This window comes from Haemaphysalis longicornis, unplaced genomic scaffold, assembly GCF_048455015.1.
Source record: "Haemaphysalis longicornis isolate Haplotype H1 unplaced genomic scaffold, Haemaphysalis longicornis Haplotype H1 scaffold_5, whole genome shotgun sequence".
Taxonomy (NCBI): Eukaryota; Metazoa; Arthropoda; class Arachnida; order Ixodida; family Ixodidae; genus Haemaphysalis; species Haemaphysalis longicornis.
Window position 1 is genome coordinate 77,246,787 of NW_027526385.1, and position 16,378 is coordinate 77,263,164.

The 16,378-nt window shown below is 49.0% G+C and overlaps 3 protein-coding genes across 6 annotated transcripts in view; 1 reads left to right on the forward strand and 2 right to left on the reverse strand.

The window, feature by feature from the left end:
* LOC144138464 ((E3-independent) E2 ubiquitin-conjugating enzyme UBE2O-like) overlaps positions 1-14,055 on the reverse strand; it is a 56,301-nt gene extending 42,246 nt beyond the window's left edge. For all 3 annotated transcript variants that reach the window (XM_077670751.1, XM_077670752.1, XM_077670750.1), the window contains exons 1-8: positions 13,683-14,055; positions 13,149-13,322; positions 11,985-12,085; positions 11,290-11,350; positions 10,221-10,367; positions 6,342-6,562; positions 2,947-3,091; positions 1,017-1,119 (exon numbers count right to left, since the gene is read on the reverse strand). In XM_077670751.1, the coding sequence (XP_077526877.1) occupies positions 1,017-1,119; positions 2,947-3,091; positions 6,342-6,562; positions 10,221-10,367; positions 11,290-11,350; positions 11,985-12,085; positions 13,149-13,322; positions 13,683-13,904 (1,174 nt within the window). In that variant the 5' untranslated portion in view covers positions 13,905-14,055. The remainder of the gene's footprint in view (positions 1-1,016; positions 1,120-2,946; positions 3,092-6,341; positions 6,563-10,220; positions 10,368-11,289; positions 11,351-11,984; positions 12,086-13,148; positions 13,323-13,682) is intronic.
* Positions 14,056-14,450: 395 nt separating this feature from the next.
* On the forward strand, positions 14,451-15,004 carry Emre (Essential MCU regulator). The gene has a single exon (XM_077670756.1). It carries the CDS (start codon positions 14,491-14,493, stop codon positions 14,773-14,775), a length of 285 nt encoding a protein of 94 aa, XP_077526882.1. The 5' UTR covers positions 14,451-14,490; the 3' UTR covers positions 14,776-15,004.
* Positions 15,005-15,006: 2 nt separating this feature from the next.
* The window catches only part of Flii (FLII actin remodeling protein), a 59,312-nt gene continuing 57,940 nt past the window's right edge, over positions 15,007-16,378 (reverse strand). For both annotated transcript variants that reach the window (XM_077670754.1, XM_077670753.1), the window contains one exon: positions 15,007-16,373. In XM_077670754.1, coding sequence (XP_077526880.1) covers positions 16,239-16,373 — 135 coding nt within the window. In that variant the 3' untranslated portion in view covers positions 15,007-16,238. The remainder of the gene's footprint in view (positions 16,374-16,378) is intronic.

Genomic DNA, 16,378 nt, shown 5'->3' on the forward strand with positions numbered 1-16,378 from the left:
GGTGACTGTTCCCGGGATGCATGCAAACACTCAAATGTTCTCTCGTTAAATGCGTTCGCCTGCAGTAGTGGATGCTGGAAAGATCTGTTGAACAACAGTTCATTTCGACTAAAGCTAAGCATCAAAAGTACGATGACAGGCACAAGGAGTGGACAAGACTCACTCTCAGCTACCTTGCTTTCGCACATTTAGCCACTGTGCTGTGCCCTAAGAGAAAAACCAAATGCTAGTATGACACAATTGACTGGGTAATGCAAACTGAGTTTTTGGAAAAAAGAAGAGTACTTCACAATCACCTTTTTACTCAGATGAACCCACTGGCGGTCACTGAACTTGTTTTTACCAGCACGGGGAACTCTAATTTCCCCTCCCCTCTTCACCTTTTCTTTTCAACAACAATAACGAAAAGCATGCAACCAAACAGCAAGGCACATCTTTGATTGATTGATTGTGAGGTTTAACGTGCCGACGCAACACAGGCAACGAGGCGCGCCGTAGTGGAGGGCTCCGGATTAATTTTGACCACCTGGGGATCTTTAACGTGCACCGAAATCTCATACACAAGGGCGTTTTTGCTTTTCCCCTCCATCCGAAAAGCGGCCGCCGCGGCCGGGAATCGAACCCGCGACCTCGGGCTCAGCAGCGCAACGCCTTAGCCACTGAGCCACCGCAGCAAGTTAGCAAAGCACATCTGCCGAACTGGTTATTCGTAGACAGCTGCCATCTTGTCAGCAGCTCCCCTCATACTGGCGTCGGTACCCGATCTATCTGATCGCAGTGCCTGCTATCTGATTATCTGATCGCAGCGCCTGCTATCTGATCCTTTTAGAAACTCTCAACCCTAGAATGAAGACAGGATAACACGGGGTCCCAGAATGAACAGCCCGAAACACTCTATTCATTCTGCTTTTGACAGTTACGTCAGAAAACACAGAGCCGGGGGAAGATTGCAATGACGACAGCGACAACAGCCTGGGTCATGTGACATGTAGGGTGCGCGATGCAACTCTACCTACCTTCTTCGGCACTGGCACCTGACACAAGGGTCAGGTCTTTGGGACCCACTGGTTGGCTGTCGTCACAGTTACTTCCGTCTTTAGGGCCGGCTGGCACTGAACGCTGCAGGAAAACCCACAAAATGCACGCGGCTTCATTGAAGGGGTTATGAAGACAGAATACAAGTCTGTTTCGTTCGAAAAATTGGGTGTTTTATAGTGCCCCCAACACTTATCCGGCCCCAAACGATGCTTTATTCACTGAGAAAATTACAGTAGAATCTCAATGATACGAATCTCGCGGGACCTCGAAAAATATTTGTATCGCCCGAAATTGGTATGAACCAACACAGACCAAAAAATTGAGCATCAAAAGAAAGTCTTCATTTATTTTTTTTTACTTTAATGTGAAGAAATCCGTGATTTTTTTCTGCTTTTTTTAAACACCCATGTCGCCATGCACTCCTTTCTGGAGCGCATAAAACTTTACACTCGTCTCCTCACTCGCGGTGCACAAGCGCAACAGTTAAGGCATGAACTGCATGCGCGTCGGTGTTGCATATGCTACCTTTTCAAGCCCACGCCGACAATTCCGCGCCCACGGCAGTTTCTGCCTCGACCAGAAAATTACACGCGACGCACGTGGCAGTGGGAGGAGCATGATGACTTGCGCCAATAGGGAGGCGTGCGCCTCATGGTGGCAGCTTCGAAGCGCTCACTCCGCCGGAGATGTTTAGGCTTAGCACCCCGGCAGATATTTAATGGGTGCTTTCACTAGCGGAGCGGATGATGTTTTATAGCACCGTTTTCGCCCACATTATCAGCTCCTTTACCGCACAAGCAACTTCGTGTGTGCCTTGAGCGGCATTTAAAGGGCAGCTAGAAGCAGTCACTCGAGTGCCCCGCACCACTTCACGGCCGAAGCCGCCGCCATGTTGCCGCCGCCTGCCACGCCGCATGCAGCGTGCGGGTGGCTCCGCCAGTTCCGCGGCAACGTCAGCGGGCCTGTGGCATGCGCTCCACGTTTGCGCGAGCAGAAAACAACAGCCTGGCTGCTCCTGGAGACAGAGTGACAAAGAGGGGAGATAGAGCCCCTACGTCGCTGTCGCTTGCTCACTGAGTAGTCGGGCGCCTCGCCGGCTCGTTTATATTATCCGCCGGGCCACGTTGGTCCGTTCATAACAGCTGAAATTTTTCCCATTGCAAACAATGCCATTTGGCCAGGACTTTCCAGAAATTCGTATCACCCAGAATCGCATCATAGAGATTCCACTGTACACAATTGAAGCGAAAATTTCAATCCTCCCGCTAAATCGTGTTTCGAAGGTAAGAAAATTGAATTGCATCGAAAAAAACCTCCATTCAATTCATCAAGAGAGGAGTGAGAAAAGGAGAGGAAGAGAATTAGGGGTGCTAGCAAAGAGCGGAGACAGCTTTCAAGTTGAGTTGAACTGTTTTAATTTTCAGGGGCGAAGCCCCTGAGGGGCTCGGGCTGTCACCGCCTCCTGTCATCGTATATTGTCTCATGTAGTCACAGTACTAAAACACCGGGGCACTCGTTTTCCAAAGCCTCGTGCTACAACGCTTCGTGCTTCAAAGACAGGAGACTTTTACAGCACAGCTGTATACCTCTAACCCCCAACAGTTTCATCTCCGTGGGCAAATACCCCAAGGCGCCGACAACACATTTACACACTGCGTGCTTCGCCCATCCCCAGGTTTGACGTTAGTGAAGATGGCCCGGGAATTTTTTCTACAGGCGCTCAATGTGCCTTTGCTTACCACCATCACCATCATCCCCACCATCATCATTTTGTGAAACCCACTGTGTAAAGCTGGCTCCTGCAGTGCGTTTTGGCGCGACATCAAACGCCATCAGTGAGCATAGAAAGCTTCGCTTGAAACTTGAAAAAGACGCGCACAAATTGAGCAGACCCCCAGACCGACTCACCGACGCAGCGCCAGGAGGCCCGTAGACCATGGCACACGCCTGCCTCCACAGCTCCAGGTCAATCATGTCGGCCGCCTGGAGCTCGTAGAGTCGGCGGCTGCCCAGAGGCAGGCCCCAGATCTCGTACACCTCTGCTGCCTGAACGCTGTGAGCCCAGCGCCCACCAAAGGTAAGAGAGAGAGACAGAGAGAGAGAAACTGATTGATTGATTGATTGTAGGGTTCAACGCGCCGACGCAACGCAGGCTATGAGGAACGCCGTAGTGGAGGGCTCTGGATTAATTTTGACCCCATGGAAATCTTTAATGTGCACCAAAATCTTGTACACACGGGCGTGTTTGCTTTTCACCACAGAGAGAAACTGCTGCAAAGCCCTGCACAGTTAGGACGGGCACTTAACTCGCCCAAAACTGTGCACCTAGATCTAAACGGGCAGTGGAGGAGTCAATCGTCTTAATTAAAGGGACACTGAAGTGATATGTAAACATTGCGGGATTACTAGCGCAAATTGTAGTCCGGAGTCCCCAGACCATGTTTCGACCACTCTAGACGCGTTTACGCGATTTTATTTAGTAGAAAAACTAATTCGAAAATGCTGTCCTCCTCTCTTTATGCTCGCCCATTTTCTGTGGCGTTTTCGTGTGACGTCAGGAGGGGATGAGCTGGCAATTGGTTGCGGCGCTACTGCACGGCTCCCCGGCCAACAGAGTCAGTCGGCCCAGCGTTTCGTCCGCCGGCCGCCGGCGGGTTGTCGCAGTCCAGGAGGTTAAAAAAAATTGCTTCGTCGCAATTCGTTCGCTTAGTTGAAACGAAGCCAGGACACGTTTGTGAATGGAAGAATGTGCCTTTCTTTACTTGGTTTGTTTGTACACTGTATCTAGCTCCAAGTCAAGGTCACTTCACACAAGCGCTGCACAAGCGCACATGCGACGCTTCGCTGACTGGTACGTCAGTAGGAAAATATAAGGCCTCTTGAAGGCGGGAGAAGAGTCAGCGAAGTCAATATAGGTACTAAGGAAATAAAATCAACTGATATTTTTACCATACAGCGTAAAACTAGGGCGCGGGAAGCACTTTTTTGCGCTGGGCGAACAAGCACAGCGGTCAGCAGCACGACTACGCATCTGCGAACGCTTTTCCGTCTACGAAATGCAATTGCTAGACGTAAGCTACTGTGGAAATTCGGGCAACGCTTACTGCACGAGCGCAGTACAACAAATAGTCACCTAAGCTGCTTGAAATGCCAAAACTAAATAAAGTGTAAACCGGTTGTACAATAATACTCTATATTAGCCAGTCCTTCGCATCCCGCTCCGTGGCTCAGTTGTCTGAGGCGCTGGGTATGTCACCGCAAGTGTTTTGCGAGTCACGAGTTCAAATCCCCGCGGGTACGTGCTTTTTTTTTTGTAAGTTAACTTTTTTGTTTTCCGCCGATGTTTTCTATATTGAGTTCACCTTTTTTTGGGCCGCAACGTTCATGGCTACACGAACTAGTTCACAAAACGCGCGCAGGCTGGCACTGGCGCGCTAGCGAGTTCTCGTTGGCGTGCTGTTGCCATAAGCACCGACTGCTTGCAGGAAGTGGGCACATGCCAGAATGAACAGACCCTTGGCCTGGTGCGAACACGCTTTTTACGATACAGGCATGAGGGAGGCAAGCTCCAAATATGGGGGAAAAGCGCACGACATTTGGGCGTCTGCGGGTACACGGAGGGCGTTCATGCACTGCGTAGGTCTCGGCTAGTGAATGCTACGACTACAAGCCGTCCTGGGAGGCTTATCTTGTGCATTTTACAGCCGACAACATGGCAGAAGCGCGGTACGATGATTACTGAAATATTGAGAATGCCCATCCAACAACGCCATTGGTTATGTTTTACAGAACCGAAACCGAAACTTGTGTGATTGCTAACCTTGGGCATCGTCCAATCACGGCGCCCCTCCTCCCAACGTCACAGCCTTAGTTGGTGCGGCCGCCGCAAACCGCGCATGGTAGTTTTTCTTCTTTCGCGCTTTGTAAAATAATTACCGATTTGTCAACCGGATAAACGATGAAAAGTGTGCTAATTTGAGCCAGTCTACGCAGTGCAAGCAAAAACGGGAGCTTGGCAAATTCACTTCAGTGTCCCTTTAAAAGGGACACTGCTCTTAAAACAGCTGCTTTTAATTTTTAAGCAAACTCTGTGAAACTTGCCAGTCTTGCTGCTTTTTTTTTTTTTTTCACTGATTTCATATATGCCACTATTTCTTCAGTTGATCAATTAGTTCCCAAGATAATTAAAGATAAATTATCATTTCTGGAGGAACAACAGACAAAACAGTGTTAGTCATATCACTGTAATTTTTATATTTTCCTATACTTTGAACCCTGGAGAATGCAATGAGAGAATTTTTTTTTTTTCGATGCACCGCTCGGAACTAATTTTACAGCTCATTAAACTTTGGTGGCATCACTTGCAAGGAATCATTTTTGATTGATTGTAGAGTTTAAACCGGTTTGTACCTTCCCTTGAGGCAGCTGCCTAACGTCCAAGACTGCGCTGTTACAATATTTGCAGCATTTGTGATGCTGACATGAGGCGTGGTTTTGCCGCTGCTCATTTCTTTTACTAAGGAAATGGCAAAAGCATTCTTTTAAAAATGATCCCGCGGAAAACATGAATGGAAAAAACTGGGTTGTTTGTCGAAGTTCTGAGGCCTGCTAACGACACCCAGGAGGCTGGAGTTAAAATTTAAACCTTTTGAAAACGTTTTCTCCGTATAGCTTGCATAAAAGTACTGCAAGATACAAAATATGACAGCTGAAATGCCTGTATCTGTGGCGCAAACGACCATCAAAAATCGGGAGATTTTGAAACCAAACCAAGCCATTGCGGCCGCTGAAGTGACGTTCCAGCCAGCCCAGTCGCCGAGCAAGCGGCCGCATGCGGTTGGCCGGACGGAGAAAATTTGCGTGCCACACCCTGCCCTCGCCGCAGCCTAAAAGAAAACCGCACCCAGTGGAACTCGACCGCAGGAAAAAGCGCAATGTGCCGGCTGCAATGTCACTTCCGCTCCATGGCTGTTTGCACGATCCGCCGGCGGGTGCAGCGCCACCTGACACGGACTTCTTTTAAACATTTCCAACTAATTAAACAACGCATTTCACGGGGCTACCAGTCACGTCCCAGTTGGTTTGGCGGTACGCACTGTACATTCACAGTGACTGTGGCCGAGGTGAAATTTGAAGCGCAGTTGGCCTCTAACCCTGAAGCCCTCCACTACGGCGCGCCCCGTAGGCCCAGGTGCAGCTTCAATGCCGTAATCTCCGACATTTTGAATTTGAATCGGTTCCGCATCGTAGATGTCAAACCACGAGTAATAAACGGCTGTGCCACAGCAAAAATGAGGCCTCACTCTCCCTTGTCCATGATGTCGCACTTGGGGTACATGTCCGCCAGTTCCTCGCCACCCCCTGCGGCTTCCGGCTGTGGCTGCCGCTCAGGTTCCTGGCGGGCCTCGCCGGGCGGCCAGCGGGGGGCCGGTGGTGGGCCCGGTGTGGTATCGCAGAAGTGGATGATCACGGTGCTCTCACCTTGCGGGGAGAGGGACCTGGCATACGCCTCCACGGGCTGCACCTGAAAAACGGGAGCGAGGGAGATTTGCCAACGGATTACACTCCCCTTGCAGGCCTTCCAAGTCACATTCCAAGAACGACAATTCCTTATGGTTACTGACCGATTGTAGGGTTTAACGCGCCGATGCAACGCAGGCGATGACGTGCACCGTAGTGGAGGGCTCCGGATTAGTTTTGACCACCTGGGGATCTTTAACGTGCTCCGAAGTCTCGTACACACGGGCGTTTTTGCTTTCCCCCTCCGTTAAAAAGCGGTCGCCATAGCCTTAAGGCTGCTCTTTGTCGGCAAGCAGCTAATGTTTGTTTACTGAAGGACCAACGCCTCTCTTATGGACCGATCACTGGAAACTACTGCGTTTCATACCAAGGAAATCTGGCGCTAGGCGAGCCGTGCTTCAATGAGGGTGCCGTTATGTGCCGGGCAGGAACTTGTCCTTGGCATGGCTCGTGGACAGGCTCAAAAGTTACCTGAGGCTCTAAAAACCAATAGTACTGGTTAAAAATTATTTAGGGCTGCTTTACCAATAGAATGGTGGCGTTCCAAAAGATTTATTCGGAGGATTTTCAGAAGCTTTGTGCGCGCAAACAAGATAAAAAATGGTACCCTTTTGTTGAAGTTGGCTTCAAGAGTGAAAAGAAGCCACGTGGTTAGCTGAGCCAAATAAGCAAGGAACATTGCTATGACGGCACGCGACTGCAGCGACAAATTTTCCTCCAGCAGTATACAGTCTAGTCCCCTTATAACAATATCCAAGTGCCAAGGAAAACGTTATAACCGATAATTGTTATAGGCGGGTTGCAAAATAAAATGATGGAACAGAGCTCACAACATTTTATTCGCATGCCAGCAAGGTCGTACTACTACCAATTTGCGGAAAAGAAGCCACAGTCACCTTTGTTTTGCAGCGTGTGCAGCTAGCGCAAATCTTTTCCAAGAGCGTCTACAGGTGCTTCACCTAGCTGATGTAAATGTCCTTGGCGGAAACAAAGTTCCCGAGGGACTGTGCCACGCATTGGGCCTCATACGAAGACACTACCCGAGTAGGCTACGCAACCGCGTCATTAGAGTCGTCACTGTTGTACTTTTGGTGCACAATATCACCGGATTCAATCGTTATAACCGATATCGTGGCACAGGACCATTGTAATAAACGGTTTATTTTACCATAGAAAGAATACAAAAGTTGACAGTGCCACAGCTGTTCATCGTTATATCCGATATATTGTTATAAACGGTATCGTTATAAGTGGACAGCTTCCCTTCATCAGATTCTTTCGTATCAGCTGTTTCACTGACCAGACTAAGATCATTAAAAATGCAGAAGTTGCTTTGGGAGAACGTCGGGCAGCGATCTGAATTGTTTGATGAACACTTTCGAGTAAGCCTGCTTCGTTATGGAAGATTTGAAAAGTGCTTGGCTAATTCTGCTGGCCACGAATGATTTTTATAGCTGGCTAGTAATTGCTTCTAGTTAGATTGTCGCTTTATTTGCTCAGCTAAGCGTGCAGTCTCTACGCACTTGACCGCATGTGCCAGGCCTTTTACAAGTGCCGGTGCTAATCTTCGAAAACAGTGTGCAGCGATTCTTCCCCCCCCCCCGTGAACGCTGTGCAGAGATACTGCAGGCGTGTAGAAAGAACAAATTGTTTGTAGCATGTATATGCAATACTGGTCAAAGCTCCCACTTTATGCTCATATACTCCCCCCCCCTCTTTTAAGTATGCATACTTCGGATACAGCGGACATTTTTTCCTGATTAAGGTGGTCCGTTGAAACAGGCATAAACTGTATTAGTTTCAGCCGAATACTACTCCAGAGCAGCTTTTTTCTCGGTGAAACAGTGCAGTTTGTGCCCCACAGACCACACTTGCGAGTATGGTTGTACCAGTCTGGTGTAGCCTTTGGCAATGTTATACGTATCGGAGCCGGCAGCACACCAGACCTAGAGATATATTTCAAGGGCGGGACCTGCACTATGACTTTTTATTTATTTGGAGAGGGAATGAAAGGCACCCATTTGATGCAACTAAGAACTAGGCATTTAGACAACACCGCTTTCTAGAAGGTGAAATCCGTGCCCAAGACAGCGATCAGTAATCAAAAAACCATAGGGCACTTTCATAGACGAAGGACCACTGGAGCACGAATTATGTAACATCCGAGACCACAAAAAGCATGGACATAAAAGACAAGCATTGCACAAATCTGCATCAACGCCAATTACAAGCGTTTACAGCAGCTTTCTCACTATAAGACATAGCTGGGGCTGCTATATTTCTGACGAGAAGCACGAAACACTCAGTCACAGCTGGCTGCTACTGAACTGGACTCCAGGGACAAGCGATGTGACACAGTTAAGTCGCGCTCGTCATTGGCATTTGTATCACCGGTATTCTTTGAAGGCGGTTGAAGACTATCCCCCAATTATTTTTCCCTTTAATAACCACATTTAGAAGCTGCATCCACATTGAAGCAGTGACGTTTGTGTCCAAATTTTCCAAAATTAAAATTTGGGGGGCTTAGCCCGCCGAAGCCCCACCTGGGTGTTTGTCTCGTGTTTGTCCATTTTAAAAACGTCCGTTTTGCGTCCGTTTTATTGCGATGTACTTCCAGTTGTAGGTGGGCTTAGGGTTGACTTTTGCACAACTGTTTGTTTAGCGCAGTGAGGGCAGCAGGAAATTTCAGTCGGCTCAGCCTATAGCCTGTATTCACTGGAAAGGCACGCATGCAGGCAACCATGAGAGTGCGCCGTCACTGGTTACGTCGGGCTCCACGGGATGGCGGTACTTGTCCGTGCTAGGCGCATGATATGGGTTGGACATTCCAAGCTCCGCAAAGTAATGCCTCGACTCCAATGTGAGTGCGATTAACAACAACTCTGTTGACACCCCCATTGAGAATCGGGTTGAAACGGAGCAGACGACGCACGCCGGTGTTATCTTTTTCTTCGGCCGCAGTGGCACAAGGCCGCGCCATGTCCGTGGTGCTTCAGCCATGCCCGTGGCCATTTCAGTGTTGCCAAGCGAAGAAATTTACAGCTAAACTTTTCAATTAATACCACCTATAGTGTTGAGGAATCTCTCGGTAAGGGATGACAATAACGTCAGTTCTGCCTCTCTCTCTGGTGCAACTCTTCTAGTAAACACATTTTCAACGAACCAACCAACCAAAAGCTGCGAATTAACAAGGCGACGAAAAATCGTCTTCTCCGAGAAGCCGCGGATCATAGGTCCGCCGTACTTGCATGGCATCACATCCGGGTGTTCACTTTTAGCCAATCGGGGATTGGTAAAAACGGACACTTTTGAAACAGACAAAATACATGAATACCGCTCCTGGGCTACGAGGTGAAGTGGGCGACTCCAGATTACTTTCAACCACCTGGTGACCTTTAATGGCTGCCGAAATCTCAGCACACCCAGTTCCTGCTTTTTTTGTTGCTCCACCCGAAATGTGGCTACTGCGGCCAGAATCGAACCCGCATCCTTACACTCAGCAGCACAACTTCTGAGCTACCGCGGTGGGTTAACATTTGCCTCCGAAAATAGCCCATACGATTTGCAGTCAGTTCATCGTCCATACAGAATTTGCACGCAAAGGTTTGATATTCATCGTAGTCTGGCTGGGGAGTCAAGTTGTTAACACGACAGTGGCTTGCCTTCAAGACCGTGACCTGGACGTGCTTGTCTGGCGGGTAGGCCATGACCTCCGCAGTGCGGTAGAGCCAGCGCGCAGAGTTGAAGGTCCTCATGGGGCCATGCAGCTGCTGGCCCTCGTAGAAGCGACCACTCGGCAACTCTGACAACTAAGAGAACCAACAACAACAACAACAAAAAAAATGAAGCACGCAAGGCCTAATGTGTTAGGCCTAATCTGTTAGGCCTAAATGACCAGCCAAAAAAAGGTTAGGCCTATTTAGGACAGACTGGCACAATTTACACCTATAAACATGCGTGCATTTTTAAATGCAGGTGGTGGGTGCAAAGCCGCGTCCCACGTTCGCCTTGAAAAATCTGCCTCGCAACACAACCAACCGTAAGACAACCAACTAATTGGTGTACACTTTGAGCCACGTGCACTCATCACCATCCCATTTGTCGTCATCATCATCAGCCTGCTTGTGTCCACCGCAGGACAAACAAAATCCTCTACCATGTTCCCCCAGCCGTTGATGTCTTGTGATGGCCCAGCCCATTCTTTACCTTAGCATTTTCTCATTCCACGTCATGAACATTTCCCAAGTGCAAGTGAAGATGTTCAAAAATGCTTGTACAGAGGGCACCCGAAACCGTAAGTTCGGGCACATCCAGCCTTCTGCTTACGTCGTCATAGTCCTCACACCCACTCATGATGGGACTTTTCACAGAACACTTAATGAACAACCAGCCTGAGGCTAAAACCCCCGCGAGTTAGCCTCAGCATCATCATCACCACCCACTGGAGGATGACAGATAAAGGCCTAAGTGAGCACAAATGAATGGGCTCACAAAAGTCGGAGACAAAGTGAGCCTGAATGAGTGGACTCGCGAGCCACTTCCCACAACTGGGAAGGAAGATGTTTGAGAGCTCACCTCTGGTTCATTCCAATTTCAATCAACCTGACCCGGGGACTCAAACCTTACAAGTTTAATAAGCTCAAAAGTGAGCCTGCATTAAAAGCGGACTCTCAGACGAATGTCCCATCCACGAATGCCACCACTGGGAGGAGTGTTGTTTGCGGCACTTACTCGCGTTCTCCGGTGCACGACGTCCTCGAGGCCGGAGGCGTCATTCTCCTGGAGAATGCACCTGAAATTTTGAAAAGGCCCCGTGAGCAAATGGGTTATTGAGAACTGGGCAAGTTTTAAAAGAGAAATCAAGGAGTTCTCAAAGGGGACAAAGAAAACACAACAACAGGAGTGCTCAACACAGCACTCGTGTCGTCTTCTCTTTGACCCGTCAAGTTCATGCTGTTCTGCCATGACCACCAAAACTAGGATTTTTAAGTTCCCCCCATGCTCACCCTTTGCTTCTGTTTCATGCAGCAGCTGTATAGGTCATAGTAACATTCACTACCAAAAACGAACGCTTTGTTAAAATGTTCTAGCTTTTGAATGCATACCCTACTAGATGACTGCAAAATAACTTGCCAAACAGGGAGTCTGAAACAAGATGTCGTTGCTGCTACCTCACGGCTGCCTGTGCTTTGCGAGCAACTGTATGATTAGCGGCCTTTTAAACCTATGGGGATGTGTGCTTCCATGCGCGCTATTTCATACGCTGCTCACACACGGACCACCGTTACTGGCTTCCCGATCCCAGCATGCTCGAGCAAAGTCATAGCCGAGTCAAGCCACACACGTAGCCAGTGGAAGTGGAAGGCAGGCCTGCTCCTTTTGTTTCACCAGGGGACAGATCGGTGGTGAGCCGACCGGACACTCACACTGATCTGTCCGGGAAGCGGAGAGCCAGCTCCCTCTTGATCATTTGAATTAGGCCAGTCCAGGTGCCGCCAACAGAGATGGCCGAGTCTTTTCTGAACTTCTGCAAGGGAAAGAGAGGGAGGGAGAAAGGGGGGCATTTAAAACTCTGTTAGTGCACCAACCATATTAAAACACTGTAGAGCAAAATTTGAATGTTTTTCAATATTTAATGCATTTTTTTGTGGTTTACAAGATGTCTTTCGTGGCTGGAATAGAGTTAAGCGAGTTTTCCAAGGCTTATTTTTTCAAACTGAACAAGCTTGTATTTTGTCTTTGCAACCCCTTTGAAGGGCTATAGAAATACAAAATGTGCGCAGTAAGTCAGGTTTTCTTTCCTCTTGCTATTTTCTGTAAGAAAAAGGCACAAGAAATACTAATTTATTAGTCCCCCCCCCACCTCCCCTCTCCCCGACATTTTTTTTTTCTGCTGCCAAGTGGAAGGGGGTAGGGAGCAATTTTTTTTTTTTTTTTTACACGGCTGTTCACAGGAAAGCATATCATCACTACGAAGTGCTCCAGGGCGGCTCCTTATTTCTCTTTTTTTCCCCACAGAATTTTTAATGCAAGACCAGTTCTGAACTTCCCTGGAGAGCCAAATAAGACAGACCACCGGTAGCGCCGACGTAGCTAGTTGAGTCCTAAAGACACGGCAGCGCGTGGTAGGGCAGAACGCGGGAAATGCCGTCGGTCGGGCCTTGAATCGCTCACACCGTGATTAGAACCCAGACAGCATTTTCCCCGATCCCGCTTGCTTCGTGCGTTCAACTTTAATCAATTTGACGTACTAGAATACTTATGTTCTAGGAAACTGTAAAATCCTCGGCGATCTCCAGCCGACTCCATATTGCATCAACACGTGGTTGATGCCCGCGCGCCACCATGACGTAGCGTTCCATCACCGACTTTTACCAGGCACACATCCGGAACTTAGTTCACAGGACGCATTTTCAGCGCGATGCGCCCGTACAAAAATTACGCCATTCCACTGTTTGACCTTGCATCTAAGGTTGTGCCAAGAAGCTCAAAATAAGAAGACCTGACGCGTGCGCCCACAGCTGACATCCTCTGCAAGTTCTGGTACCACCGCCATTGATACCGCAATGCGCACTGCGAAGAGTACTCACTTCGAGCGGTTGAAGGTCTGCGCTGTCCACGTTGTCTATGACGTAGTTGGTGCCGAGAACGTGGAGGGTGGCGGATATTTTGGTGCTGCGGCAGTAGCCGAGTTGCGAGTCTTGGCCACTGACCACTCGCCTCACAACCTCGCCCGGCGTGAGGAATCGATCGTGAAGTTTCACCTGGACACGAAACAGACCGCGAACACAATCCGAGCAATTTTCTCCGAGGCCAGCACCACTTCACCTGCGAATAAACGTCAGACGCGCCTCGGCGGAGAGACTGCGCAGTGACGCCTTCCAGATACCATCTTGGGTTTTTGATGCCGGTTTAGGAACTGACAACGATGCTTGTAGCTATGCTTGCAGCTTCGTTCGAAACGAACCTTAAGCACACTTCTTACACGAATGAATGGGTAAATGACATTACGAAGTGCGCATGAGACGCGTTTAGTTACGTGCTCACGAAACCTTTACAGTGACAGTGGCGCCAGATATAAGGAAAAGGAAAAAAATAAACACGTAACTGGCGACCTAGCTTACCGCATTTTCGGGGTGAATTTCTGTCTGTCCTTTGGGATGCCAGGCCACCCGAATCCGGCCCCTTGTCATGCGGCTCGGTTGCGTCTCGCTCGGTTCATCATCGTCGTCACTGTCACTGCTCAAATACTCGCCGTTCTCAACCACAAGGCCAAACTGAACACGGCCCTTCCGTGTGACGCGGTAAACGCAGTCACCGTCGAAGTATTTACTGTTCGATGTCATACCTGCGGCACTTGCAGAACAACGCCACAGCGGCCGGCCTTACATCAAAACAACGCGCGGAGGGCGCGGCGCTTGCGAAATGCTAAACTGCAAGACGAACAACCAACAACTTGATGTTCATCCGTGAAGCAGCGACACTGGCGACACCGAGTCAATCCTCCTTGCACTCACAGCGCTGGCTCTGTGGAGGGTCTATGACTAATTCAGCCAAGAAACTTCAATTTCCGAACAATTCAATATTAAAACTACACCTTAACACGCGATAATTCAATTTTATTGCGAAGGGTTCTTCATGGTTGGAACATGCTCGGCCAAAAGGCAAGCAGTTCGTGGCATGAAGATTCTCACGCTTGAGAAACTCTATGCATTGTGGTACCTGCAAAGCCCTACAGTGTCTGGTGTTGCTGCATTTATACGCTTTATTTGTCAAGAAATTGCTTTATTTGCAACAAAAACTGTCTTACTCAGTATGTTTTGCTTACCCACTGCCGTTTCAAAGCTTTGGCGCTACATACGCAACTGATTCAAGTTCATTCACCCCCATCGATGGCGCATGCGCAGCTGAGGCAGGCCCACAGCAACTGCAATGGCGGCGGTCGTTAGAAAATTCGTCACCTCTTGGGCGCCGCGACTGCGGGAGACGGCGGTGAACAAGCCATTGCCGCCGGCCCGACAACAAATTCGCCACCGAGTATGCTACAACTCCGGGGCGATTCTACCGGAGCCGGAGAAGTCCAACCTCGGACTCGTGTGGGTGCTTCTGACCGTGCTTCCCGGACTCTACATAGGCGCAACCATCAGCAAAGAGGGGGCGGCGTTCCTCGAAGAGAACGACATATTCGTACCTGATGACGACGACGACGACGGCTGAAGTGACGTGACCTTGCCGTGTCTTACTGCTGCCTTTGTCGCAGCCGAAATTCGACCAGCTCGCCAGTAAAACACTTCTAGTCGTACATCACGAAAAAACAAATTTAAGGCCTGCCCGACTATTACAACACCCGCAATTTTTGACGCATTGAACGTTGCTGTTGTAGATTTTTTCGACGACGAATTCACCGCTGTTACTGTAGAAATAAACGACGAGAGACTAGACAGTGCGCTTGTTCGGTTGATTCTTTTATTTCGCGAAAATGACGACCACTGCAATGTACAAACACGCACACAAATCATAACACACTCCAAGGCACTGAATGACGTATGTTACATCAATATAAATAAATTTAAAAACAAAATGAGCACCCGCAAGCCTTTCGCAACAGTTGTACCACGTTTGCTGCACAGTGATGTAATTGGTTTGAGCTTTTTCAGGTTTATGACTGAAGACTAGTGTACGAGCGGAAGGTAGCGCCCCCAAAAGATAAAACTTGGTTGAGCGGCACATTTTTTTGTTTACTACAGCCCTGCTATCTGCTTTCCCTGTCATGTCCACTTTCGCAGGGGACTTGGGATATCCAAAACACATAGCCCCTCACCCTAGGAAGCCTTGAGCCATACATATCATTCCCCATGTACCATAAGGAGATTAGCATTATGTAGCTAAGCTAAACGCTATATCTCGGCAAAGATAGATAAATAAAGCACCTGAAAACAACCACGGTCACCTGCCGTGGTGGCTCAGTGGCTAAGGCGTTGTGCTGCTGAGCACGAGGACGCGGAATCGATTACCGGCCGCTTTTCTGATGGAGGCGAAAAGCAAAAATGCCCATGCGTACGAGGTTTCGGTGCACGTTAAAGATCCCCAGAAAGTCAACATTAACCCGGAGCCCTCCACTACGGCGCGCCTCATTGCCTGCGTTGCGTCGGCGCGTTAAACCATACAATCTATCAATCAACCAACCACGATCTCTGGCATGCCCCCTAATATCCCCCCCAATTTTTTTTTTTAAATTTGGGTGTTTGACACCTTGAAGCTACACCTGAGGTGTGAGGCATGCTGTAGTGGAGGGCTACGGATTAATTTAGACCACCTGGGGATCTGCAACGTGAACCGAAATCTCGACACACAGGTGTCTTCGTTTCGCACCTCCATCAAAAACAACAAATTACTTTGCTTCCAATGTAGCGTTGTAACCAGAACCGACTTCACCCCAAAAAATTCCCTCAATCCCACAGACTGAAAGCTCTTTTCACGCGATTTCATTAAACCTACGTCGTCGATTGTTGAAAGCGCTTCAAATTAGGAACGGCTTCAGTTCTGCGTGTGACCAAGCTCATACGAGCGTTTTGGGGTGGGCGGGTTGTTGTCCAAAGCTGCACAACTCCAGGGGAAGCTGGCACACCGCGACGTTTCTTTGTTTTTCCGGCAGGGTGGCCCGATGTGAGAAAACATTCCTATTCGGCGACCGTCTTGTGAGCTCCCCAGCCGTGGAAGCACTTTGTGAAGCGTCGCGACTCTTTCCCCTTGACTGTCAGCATAAGCTTTCGAGGAAGTTCGGGTTGCTTTACCCTCAGGTTTTGGACGTACACCTGTA

What these genes read in the sequence shown, in the direction of transcription:
- Emre (XM_077670756.1), top strand. Translation starts at nt 14,491, where the DNA reads ATGGCGGCGGTCGTTAGAAAATTCGTCACCTCTTGGGCGCCGCGACTG.